Raw genomic sequence first — 12,500 nt, 5'->3', positions numbered from 1 at the left:
TCCGAAGACAATGACTTTGATATGTGTCGAAAGCCCTTAACCATGCTTTGGGAGATGCTGATGAGGCTTTAATGCTTTCAATGAAGTCGCTCTTCACCATGGACGTTGTCTTTGAAGAGCTGGGTTGAGAACCTGTTTTCCTCTTCTCTCGAGAAAGTTCAGCCTTCATTTTTAATAGCTTGTCCTTTTCCCTCGATTCAGGGTTACGGTTGAGTTCAGGAGATTCCTCCACATGTTTGAGGGACTCGTCAACGGGCGACCTGCCCTCAGAATCTTTTCCCGCCATTACACAGCTTCGATTGCGAAGTTGCATAAAAATTAGCGGTTAGCTTCCAAATAGCCGGACAAGCAGCGTTAATTCAGGTAATTGAACCCAAAAACTGTACTAACCAAATAGACCAGCGCCAAGAGATTGCTCTCGCCTAAAAACGCTATAAAAGAAGACAAAAATACTCTTGACTCTACTAACGTCTTGTCCTGGCAAACAAAGTCGCACATTGAAGGCAAGCTTGTTCGCGCAATCTCACGTGGTCCCGTAGTGACGTCAGCAATGGTGAGGGAGAAATAGGTAGTTAAGCACAACTAAACGCGCGAATGCGCAAAGGCAAGGGAAGGGAAAAAAGGAAATAAAAGTAGCGAAAGAAGTATACGCAAGCCTACTGAGAGAAGTAAAAATACTTATCAAGAAAGATGACTTAAGTTTAGAGGTAAAAACAGCAATACTGGAGGCATTTTGAATTCCATTGCTGAGAGAACTAAATAATTTTGGGCCTTGAAAACGAAAAGGGAAGTTCTTTACAATAGTCCTACTGTAGCGTAAAGGGAAAAAAAATATATTAGTTCTAGTATTGTATTTATGTACGTCATAGTTAAATAAAAACATGTCATTGAAACTTTCGGGAAGAAGGCGATTTTTGTAAAGGTACATAACTTCACCTATTTGAAGTTTGATAAGGTTTTCAAATTTTAGGATTTTTAACCTCAGGCAGAAAAATAGGGTCATTAAAAGTAATTCTCGAAAGTGTTCTAATAGCTCGTTTCTGAAGTATTAAAAGTTTGAGATTTGATTGATAAGTGGAGCCCCAGAGACTCGATCAGTAGTGTAAATAGGTGATAAACTAAACTATGATAGAGAGTTCATAAGGAGATCTTATTAAGGCAAAAACTTGATTTTTAGATAATACCCACTGATTTTGAAATTTTTCTTGCTACGTTCTGTATTTGAGATTGCCAAGACAAGTGCTCGTCAAGTATAACTCCTAAAAACAAAACTTCATTGACACGATCAATTTCAGTGTTATTAATAGAAAAGTGTAAGTCAAGTCTTTGCCTGTTTTGTTTTGTTTTGAATAAGATCAAATTTGATATTTTAATATTGATAAAAAGCTTATCCGTCTGCCAGAAGGATACATTGGGCGTGAATGTACGAGATACCACATGGGGTCCTTTGATTTCAGCGCTTAATAAAAGCCTCACATTCGGCTTACCTCAATGTACTGATTAAACTTGCCTTGCCATTGGTTTGGTACATAATAAAGAAAATTACGGGTTGCGTTAACAACTCTCTGTTTAAACACTCGAGACCTTCTTCCTCCTCTGACGACACGCTGTGAAGCTTTGAACATAAGATCATAATATGCGTATACTGAATTTTTCATCCATTTGTTTGGATTTGATATCCATTTGGTAAAAGCCGCTGTCTCGTCTGCTATAGCCATGTGCGGGTGAGCGTCCAGTAAAGAGCCAAGGAGAGTGTGACGGCTGCGTGGATAACCAAGGAAATACAAGATGGTTTTGACGTGGCCATAAGCTTTGTACGGGTTGGTCTGTGAGTGTACTTTATCTGTAAGTCAAAGGTTGTTAGTGAGTTCTTAAAATCGACGATCGTCTAATCATTACTTGTTAAAAATCATCTTCATTAATTTTGACAATTTGACATCTTCTTGGCAACTGATGGGGGGCTTTTGCTTAAACTAGGAAATAAACTTACTAGAACTGTGTGAGGCTGAGAGGTCAGCATATCAACTCCAATTGTCATAATGAGTTGTTGCCTTTGTGAATAAACGATTTGAAACGCACGAAAGCCATCACTGAGAAAATTTGTTAAAATAGTGTCAAAAAATTTTTCAACTCGAACTGGATGTTTCCAAGTAAAAAATGTCAGTTCAACATCTTTTTAAAAATTATTTATATTTAACGTGTAAGTTAATTTTTGGAGAAAAGTAAGTCATAAAACTACAACATTATTCGGGGCAGTTTCGAGCAATTCTTGGATAATATTGTGCCGGTCGGCCCTATCCCCCACTCGGGGGCAGGGAACTAAGCATTGTTCCGGTAATATCTCATGGCCTGATATAAAATTAATGTTTGTCCTTATATTAATGGATGCAATAGCATTTCTTATCGCCCTATAAAGGAATCAACATGCGCAGGTCATGCGAATAGGGAACACGATCAAGTAAAATGAATTATACTCTATTAAGCAAACACAGACAGCATCCTCCCTGGTATCCACTTAATAGGGGGTGTTTGCTGATTTTGTGACCTGCATTAACGTCCGCTTAATAAAGGGTCTAAGCTTTATCAAAATTCAACTTAATATAGGCTTTACTGCAGCAAATAGTATTATCTTGATCACGGTAATACCCAGTTTTGCAGAACTGAAAACAAATCACGCATAATGCATCTAACAACTTAAAATAGGTGGTCAGAAAAATGGATCGTTACTGCTGTAGCATCGTATTTGAGCTGCTACTTAACTGAAAGAAAAGACATGAACAAGAAAAGAAGAATATTGGGAGAGGAGAAAATAACAAAACACTCAATTACCTGAGGAAATGGCGCTATCGTTCATCGCTGTTTTATCATTTAATGCGCTTTGTTTATTTTCTTGTGTCCCAGGTTTATCTTCGTTCATTTGGTTTCCGCCTGTACTGGCGTAAACGGAAGTTTTATCAGGAAAATCGTCTCCTGAAAGGTATAAGGTATAATAAAATATATAATATATATTTAACAAATAAAGAAGCTTCGGCCGGCAGTACTCTGTTCTGTTGTAAAGCACGCAGGAAGCGGTTGAGCACGAACAAAGTGTAGGGGGAAACACAACAAGAAGTCGAGAGTTCCTCCACACTTCTTGAGTGCTTCACTGCCTCCTAAGTGCTTTACAACAGAACTAGTGAGAACCACTAAACAAACGTGCGTTACTACACTGCATGTAAGTGTTGTTTAACTTGGATTAAAATTGCTTTTAATGGAAGCTCTGGAATAAAATATTAAATACTTTTGCTGGTCACGACTTTAAGTCGCGTACGTCATATGGAGTCCGTAAGTCTGCCATCTTGGATTTTCCTAGAAAGTCAGCAAAATACAATATGATTTGATGGAAGCTACAATGTCAGATGATTTTGCTAAGAGACAGCTATTTAAAGTGTCGGCATTACGGAGTAAATCCTCTTATCAAAATTTCGAAAAACAATTGGGTGGTGCTATTCATTCCGCTCCCCTTGTACGCACTGTCGAGGGCTAATATTGTTAATAGAACATGCCTCAATCTTCTCCCCTTCTTACGCTACTGAATTAGCAAGACAAGGTCAGGATGTTGGCCGGTGAGCGTCGGAATATTTTGAGCAAGGAAAGTTTCCTCAACATCTCAGCGGCTGTTGGCATTCTTTTTGTAAAACCACATGCAACAGCGTACCATTGAGCGCTTACTGGCAATTACTAAAGACAAGGAACTTTTCTTACCAACTTTGAATCTCGACGCGTACTTTTGCTCCATGTAAAGATTTTTGTTTGTCCACACAGCCAGAGCACCCACCATAGCTAGGCCAATAAGCGCGGCCAAGGGAACTGCACGGATTCGAATTCTGCCTTGTGATCTCAGATACATCAGAACTTCTTCTGTTAGAATAGTGAAGACGTTTTCAAAGGCAATATTGCCCCAATTTTTCTAAGAGCCAATAGCTTTTAAGCTGGTTCTGGGATAAGATTTATTCCAAGTTACGACCAGCCTGTATATAAAAGATTGGGTAACAGTTTTTTTGATAAGGGCAAAGTTACAAGGACAATTCAAATAATTAAAACGGACGGAATTTGTTACTATATTAAGGAATTATCTATGTAAATATTTTTTCCCGATCTTTGACAACATTTAATCATTCTAATGCTCAGAACATTTAAGTTTAAAACAGACTGGTTTGTTCAAAGCATTTTTAACCTGCGTTACAGGCGTAAACGGGAAAGAGGTAAGGGACCCAAGAACTCGAAGAAAAAGCCGGGAAGGAGGCTCTCTTAGAGGTACCTCTGTTTCCTTCCTTGTTGTCCCTTGCCGTCTTCTCCGCTTCACGCCCGCTACGTAGGATAAGCATTTTAGAAGATAGTTTCAATCTGATATAACGAGGTTTGAATACAGCCAGGAAGACCGGCATGATAACGAGGAGACATGACCGTAAATTGGAGCAAGGTAGTCTGGTGTTCAGTTTGTCCTACATGATTGTCTCCTTCGTAGCCGTTACTTGCATCGCTGGGTAATATTGGAGACCACAGTCGAACCTATGTATCGACAAAATTCTCATACATTTCTCAAAAAAAAAAAAAAAAAAAAAAAAAAAAACTTCTACAATACGGACCCTCTCAAAAACGGGCAACGGACACTAAATCTCGGCCCTGAGGATCAAATTCATACAAATTTAACCTCTTCATCACGGACACTCCGGGGACCAGGTCTCGGTAATTTGTGGTATGTACCATTTCCTGTCAGTGGTTACACAAACATTGACACTAATTGATACCAATACCAGAACATGTCAAAATGTTAGTTTTGAAAACTTACATTTACAAATGTAAATACAATACAGTGTACAATAAAGCTAATCAATTTAGATTCAGAAATTCACAAGACACTCACTTTTGGGCCTGATTTTAGTCACTGAGCACTCTAAACTGTCAGTGGACACTTAAAAAGTGACGTCATCATAATGTCCTCTCCAATACGGACACCTCTCTAATACGGACACTTCGCTCTGTCCCTTCGGTGTCCGTTTTAGAGAAGTTCGACTCTACCTCCATGGCTTAAGCGGAGCAAATATCGGCAGGTATATTTTGCAGGTTGTAGGTTGCAGGTTGCAGCTTGAAATTTAATTATAACTGGAAAATCGCTGGCATTAAAAATAATTTATAACCTATGTACTCGTCAGAGGTTTTTACATAAAGTAGTTCGCGTCTTTCACATAGTGAAAACATGATCGATCCGCTATAAGTACTTATCGCTCGACACGCTGATCGCATGAGACCAGTGAAATCTCTTCAAAGCCATCTGGATCGCCGCTCCACAGATGTTTCCATCGATTCCAGATTTGGCTCGGGTCTTCCCTCAACAACAGAATATTGCCATCACAAATGAAGCAAATAAATAAAGAAATGAAATAATATAAGTCTTAAGATTTTAACGGACGGAATATACTAGCACAAGCTCAGTGTGCTTTCATTTTGGTACTCACAGGGAAAAAGCCAAATTCAGCAGATATTTCAGATGGTATTTCAGATGTTTCTTCAAAAACGATAATTCATTGCAGGCTTAAAATAATAGGAATATACTCTCCTCCCATCGCTTCGGCCGGTTTGGCACTTAGGTGGAAGCCACCTCACGGAGCGATTGTAAACAGTGTCATGTAACAGTCACGGTAAGTCTACCACCTGTACGTTTCTTTAAGGTGCCAGCGATTTTCCAGTTATAATTAATTTTCAACCTGCAACCTGCAACCTGCAAAATATACCTGCCGAGTAAATATCAAAGTTGTAACTTGGTTCGGACTCTCTCGGGAATAAGATAATAATGAAAAAGAAATCCAGTCTTAGCTTCTGCATGCACGTCATTTTCTCTGTCTTATTTATTCTTAACTTATGAATTGTGTTTTTTCCCATCATCGTGATTCCTTCTTTCAAAAATTCAAGTAACAGCATTAGATATACCTGTTGACCCATGCAACCGGCAGTCAACTGAATGCTACGGACAGTATTGGCAAATTTAAGTTACTAAAAGAGTTTACAATTTCAATGTTTAAGGTTTTATTTCAATTTTAGGGACTAAAAGAGCCAAACGTTTAACTCTTTTGTAAAACTGATGATCGAAGATAATTGTCTTTTCTCTATACTGTTTGCTTACGCGTATGTCTTTTACCATTATATTTAATATTTAGACGATACAAAATTAATATTAGTAAAACGAACGACTGAACGCTGTAGTGGAGATTGACAATATTCGTACCCTCAAAATTGGTAAAATTTCATATATATACTCAGCTTTATTTTCAAAAAAAAAAAATTGTGATATCTGCAGAAATTCTCGCGCTCTCATTTTCATTGTCAATAAACGGACAGACAGATGCATTTATAACTTATGTGATACGTCAACGAGCGAGAGGGGACAATCTGACAATTTGTTTTATCGTGAAAAACAAACTGAAGTCAATTTTTCCTGCGTTTGATCAGTTTGCGGATCCACAAGGCTATCGCCTCGTGGATCCACAGCTACTTTGACAATGTTATGACGAAATTCATGATTAATAACAGGACAGACGCATGAAAAACTGACGTCAACTTGTTAAGTCTTACAACGCAACATACTGCGCTCTTTGAGAATAACTGTGAAGCAAAATGGAGCAGAAGACCGATATCAATAGAAAACGGCAAGACGAATGTCACGAACCGAAGGAATCGTGTGGGTCTACCAGTCCAATTTTTCTGAGAATTTAATTTAAATCATGATATTCAACTGGCCCTCGCGGTCATAAAATTTGAAGATTGTATACAGTCCCTTTTTCCAACTCTCGAGGACAACCGAACAGCCCTCCCTATCTTGTCTATACATTATATGCAACACATGTGAGAGAGAAGTTTTGCGCGGAAAAAGGTGCATAAATTTTCGCATCCTTGACGACGGTGGCTGTTTTCACAAGCATGCGTGTGTGTTATCAAACCACGAACGAGTCTAAACTATATCTACACTGTGTATATAAATCTTAGTGTGTTTGGTCAGGATAGTATATATATTGAACGAATTTTATTTCTTATTAATCAGCGAATACATCCCCATCAGAGCAGGGATTGTTTTTTGAAGACATTATTCACACCAAGGATTGATTGTTTGGTAACTGCTGTTGAGAAACAAAATATATGGGTTATTGACCAAGTGTGAGGTCAAGATAGCTGGATATTGGCCAAGTTCTTTTTTTACGTGTTTATGGACCGAGAGGGAGTCAAATCGGCATTGGACCCGCCTTTTACAGCAAATAAGGTTAGAACATTTCGAAATTATCAGCTCTGCGTCTATTTCAACTTAATATAGGTCAAGTCATGTGGCGCATGCTAAAATATACGTCTAACCCGTAAATGGAAATTTGAAATTCATGAATATTTACCGAGATGAAGTCGAGGTAAACATGCAAATGTCGATCACTCGATCTGATATAGTAGGAATGAGCAAAAAACTCACACGATGCGTTACACTGCCGAAATGTTGTATATAAGGCTCACAATGCTCTGAAAAGTGTCAAATTTGTTCTGTTAAACTAAACGTTACGGGCTTAGCCCTTCCTCAGTAGGTGGATTTAGCCACGCCATACGAAAAACTGTACGCGTACGCACGCACGGAAAGCACGCCCATGAAGTAATAGTCTGATAGTCTGTCATGGCTAGCGATTTACGAAACTGTTGCGTTTACTATTCTTAGATGCCTTGAAGAGGGGAGAGGAACGGTTTAGCGTGGAGAGAGAAACGGCCGGAAAAATAAGGGAGAAGTGAGAACAAGCACGGTGAGGAAGAAGTGAGAAAATAGTTATTTTTTAGTTATGCCCTGCTTTTCCCCTTTAGTTTGCGGCGTTTAATTACGCCTCGGCCAGAGGGCGGAAAATATTTGCACCCAGATGCTTCCAGAACTACGGAAACGTTGTATGCGTGCGTACCACTTATTTGACGTGTGATTTATGTTGATTCGACGGGATCTTTTCGGTACAGATAATAAATGACTCACCTTAGCTTGTTGAAGAGTAGTGATAGTTTGTACTGAATATAAGTGCGCCTCTTGTTTTCCAATGGAAACGTTGCATATAATTAATTTGCGTCATTCACAAAAAGCCGAAATTGCCAAGGAAACTCTTACAAAACCCTGTGTAAATCCTATGTGAGAAACTCTTGGATGTTTTAAAGGATCTTTTGCTTGAACGAAGGGGCGTTCCAAACGTTTTATGTCAGGAACCAAAAGTGTCTTCAAATCTATTGATATTCGAAGTCGTCTCTAGTCTTTGTTTCAAAATTAAACGAGAACCACTACGTGGAACTTACCGGGGCCCAGTGGGACACGGGATTGCATAGATATAATTAACCTCTCGCACCCCTCCCCCCTCCTCTGTGGAAGCTAATACTTACTCTGAATTAACTCATGCAGAAGAAAAGCAACAAAATGCACGAGAAAGGAGGATGTTGTCGTAAGTTTGTTCAGTGTTATCACAGCAAACGGTCTGTGTTATAGTAGTGTGTTTACACTGTGATGTCAATAAGTGTGATCTGTATGATGTTTTTATTTGTTTTTAAGTTTGAGTGAATAAGCAGAAATCACTGACAGTTTTGGGTTGAATGTTAATGACAAAGTTTGCAAAAAAGTTTGCTACAGGATTATCACAATTTCACATTTTGTCAAGTACGTTATCGTCAGGTTTATCGTGGAGATTTATTAATCACATTTATCTATTTTTTGCGAAAACATATATTGCGAATTTGAAATGATAACAGACATGAGACATTTTTGAAATAGATCTTTGTGGTGATGGATTGTTGTCTTGCACTGTAAAAAATGTCATCCAGTGTTAGAGTGGTTTGCAAAAACCCTTGAAGAGGTTTTTCCAGCAAAAAGTTTGAACACCTGCATACATGTAAGTAAAATACTTTCGACTAGAGAGTCCTTATTAACAAGATAACACTGTGTTAAAGAGCCCTTATTCAAGTGTGAGTATTTTATTTTGATTTCTGCATCATAGATTGTTATATTACTAGGCATTTTGCCTACACGGTCTACATTACACTTCCCATAGAACAAACATGCATGTTCATGGAGAGCCTGTAGTGTTGAAGAATCCCAGTAAATGCATGATTTGATGACAGAGAAACAAACTGCATATATGGACATAATAAAATGCTTATTTATTGACGACTGAGTATCATTTGTTAATTCATTGCACATTGAAATGGAGGCATTTGATTGTAACGCAGTGGTTGATACATAGTGGCATTCATCAATATGACCTATAGTAATTGTAGAGGAAGTATTTCTTTCCTGAACTGGTTAAACAGTAGTAAGTGGTACAAAGCCTTGATTAGATTCTACTATTTGTATAGTAACATTTAATGCATCTGCAACTGCTTGAATGATAAGTGCATCAGCCCATGTCAGGGTTTTCGTTAATATTTGAAATAGCAGGAGAGTAGTGTAAAGTAACAGGAGAATGATTTTTTAAAGAGCGAAGCTCTTTCACGGAACGAGCGAAGCTCGGTCCTTCCTAGGGGGGTATGGGGGCATGCTCCCCCAGGAAATTTTGGATTTTTGAATCCCCTGAGATGCCATTTCCTGTTATCTGACAGCAAATTTCATTTCTCTTTAGTTAGCGACTAAACAAACAATGCACACCTGAAAATGGTTCTAAAGTGTTGAGTTCTTCTTTGTATTAACAAGCAAGTAATGTTCCACAAGAGCTCTAGCTCTTTTACTCCAAGAGTAATGTCGTATACCAAAAAAAAATCTAACATTCAAATGTTGTTGTTGCCGCTGGTTGAACTTGCATTTGAGCGCTTTCCACTACCACTGCTCGTAGGAGCAAAAAAATGAGTTATTTTTGACATGGTCGGTGAGAAATACTCTCTCTCTCTCTCTCTCTCTCTCTCTGAGACAAATATACACGCTGTAATAATAAAACCTACCGCACGAGACGTGAGAACATATTCCCGCTTTTGATCTGTCGGCGACAACCGGGCGACAACACGCCAGACGGAAAATAATTGAATGCATTCGCTCTCACCACAAAAGCCACAAAACTTTGCGTGTCCAGTTTAAAAAACAGTTTCTTGAATGAAATGAACTACAAAGTATTATAAATAAATATTTCATCTTTGTTCCCTGCACAGTAATAAATAAAAGTTAACTTTTCTCAAATCATAATTAAAAGAGAAATTACCGAAATTTGCATTTGCCAAGTTAGCGGTAATTTGACACTCAGATTAAAGAAACCGTAAACATCTTCAATTTGCATACTAGCACATCACAAAAATCGTTTTTTTTCCGAATTGTAGATAGTTCATTGCTTTTGGCTTTAATTTGGTCCAGTTTTCTTTTGTGACTTTGTCGTTTTCAGTTGGTCTATTTTAAGCATTAACTTCTATTTTAAGTTTACTCTATATTCAAAACAAGACTTTCGCGCGTAAATACCGCCTCCAGCTAACGAAATTCTCCACACAAACCGTCGATAAGTTTTTCTTTTATTAGTGTACCAAATTCAATAATTATTATTTTAGTGTAAAGCCAGAGCTTAATCAATGTCCGAGACGTTTAAATTACTCATTACTGACAAAGAGGTTTTAATGTCCGTGCCGGATGCCTATTTCAGCAAGATGTATATAAACAATTTTCAACGCCGTACATTATTTACATGAACGAAAAATTATTTTTTTGAACGGCTCCACATCTGAATAAAAAAATGGCTACAGGCCTTTGAAATTTAGCCGGAGAATTCTACGTAGTCGCCGGAGAATTCTCCGATCCCCGATGCCTAATGAACACCCTGACATGCCATGTACTTTGAATACACATATTATTCAGATATCTTAGCCATGACTGAATTTTCGGTATTGCTCTCAATAAATCTCTCTGGGTTGTCTCTCATAAATTGAACCCCAGCAGTACGTATACGCATATGATGGTTGCTGTTGCCATATAATTGATGTGATACAGATCTAAAGAAACAATCACCTGCACCGCCAACATCTATTGATTGTAAACCAAGTTCACCTGATCTTGACTGCATCAAATTCTCAGAGGAAATAGGAGGGGTCAACTGTATTGTTGAGCTGTTATTTTGCATAAAAGGTCTAATTATTACTTCATGATGATCAGTGTTGTATTGAGTAGGTCCTGGATTCTTCTCAACATCTTTACTTAGTTTGAAATTCACATAATTGGTCATATGACTCACACAATTGCAAGAAAACAATGATAAATATCGATGTGCTTTACATTTTAGTTTCATTATCCTGTAATAATGCCTGCTAAAGAAAGACAACAAATAAGCTTTCTTGGGTATAGCCATTTTATTTAAGTTAATTATCTTTGGATCGCGTTTGTTATTACATTTATATCGTGCATGATAAAGTTTTCTCACCTTATTAACATAGCGATGGAGCTTTGAAGACCCTTAAAATATGCCTGGAAAACAAGGTCGTGTACATGTGTACCAGGTCTTGTTTGTTTCACTGGTTTAGAAATAGAAAGTGAACAACTAGACTCTGTCAAGGTCATGTACCTAATATCTAGCAGGTACATAGTTTGAATTCGCTGACCTGACAATAACATTAAAAGTATGGTGAGCTTCCAAGACAGCTCCTTCAAAGATAATTTTCGAACATGCTCAAATTTGCGTGAAATTTCTAACACAACCTTAACGTCCCAAGTACTTTTGTACTTTGGTAAATAGCATCTCCTCTCAAATACTCCTTTCATGAATCTTACCACTAAGGGATGGCTACCAGCAGGTATATTGTCAGGAAAAACAATGACTGCTGACAATGCACTTCGAGCTGTGTTCAAGCAGCTATATCCAATGCCAGAATGAAAAAGTTCAGTCCAAAATTCAATAACATCTGTTACAGTTGGTTGCAAGGGATCACAAGACCGTTTAGTCGAAAACTTATACCATCTCGTAAGGTAGGTCCTGTACTGTTTCTCTGTTGATTCTCGCCATGATGACATGACAATGTCAATGGCTTGTTCTGAAAGTCTTTGATTTTGTAGAGACATCCTGACAATTTGCAAGCCATCAGAGTCAACTTGTGGTGGAGTGGGTGAATGGCATTGGGGTTGTATGGCAGCTATAGAGTACTTTCTTTCCTTGAGGAAGAATGAAAGGTTCCTGAACAAAGAGGCGCATCAAAACTGGAAACCATGGCTGTGTTGTCCACTGTGGCACAATAAGTATCCCGAAGGCTTGGTCGGCTTCCACCTTCTGCAGAACCCTATCAATGAGATTAAAGGGAGGAAAAGCATAAAAATACTGTTCCCCCAGCCAACAAAAAAAGCATCTATAGAAAATGCACCAGGGTCAGGAAGCCAAGCTATGTAAGGCCTAGTCTGAAAATTAAGCCTGTATGCAAATAGACCAATAGATGGGGCCCCCAGGACTTGTGTGATTGACACATAAATGTTGGAATCAAGCTTCCATTCTGTATGGTCATGAAAAATT

General features: G+C 38.3%; 1 protein-coding gene and 1 pseudogene across 1 annotated transcript in view; both read right to left on the bottom strand.

The window, feature by feature from the left end:
- Nucleotides 1–3,969, bottom strand: part of LOC145470267 (uncharacterized) — a 9,980-nt gene extending 6,011 nt beyond the window's left edge. Inside the window, exons 1-3 of the mRNA XM_081454098.1 lie at nt 3,745–3,969; nt 2,830–2,970; nt 1,488–1,843 (exon numbers count right to left, since the gene is read on the bottom strand). Coding sequence (XP_081310224.1) covers nt 1,488–1,843; nt 2,830–2,970; nt 3,745–3,889 — 642 coding nt within the window. The 5' untranslated portion in view covers nt 3,890–3,969. The remainder of the gene's footprint in view (nt 1–1,487; nt 1,844–2,829; nt 2,971–3,744) is intronic.
- Nucleotides 3,970–11,915: 7,946 nt separating this feature from the next.
- The window catches only part of LOC145470873 (uncharacterized), a 1,222-nt pseudogene continuing 637 nt past the window's right edge, over nt 11,916–12,500 (bottom strand).

Source organism: Orbicella franksi, chromosome 15, assembly GCF_964199315.1.
Source record: "Orbicella franksi chromosome 15, jaOrbFran1.1, whole genome shotgun sequence".
NCBI classification, from domain to species: Eukaryota; Metazoa; Cnidaria; class Anthozoa; order Scleractinia; family Merulinidae; genus Orbicella; species Orbicella franksi.
The sequence above is the reverse complement of the archived record's forward strand: the minus strand, read 5'-3'. Positions and strand labels throughout refer to the sequence as shown.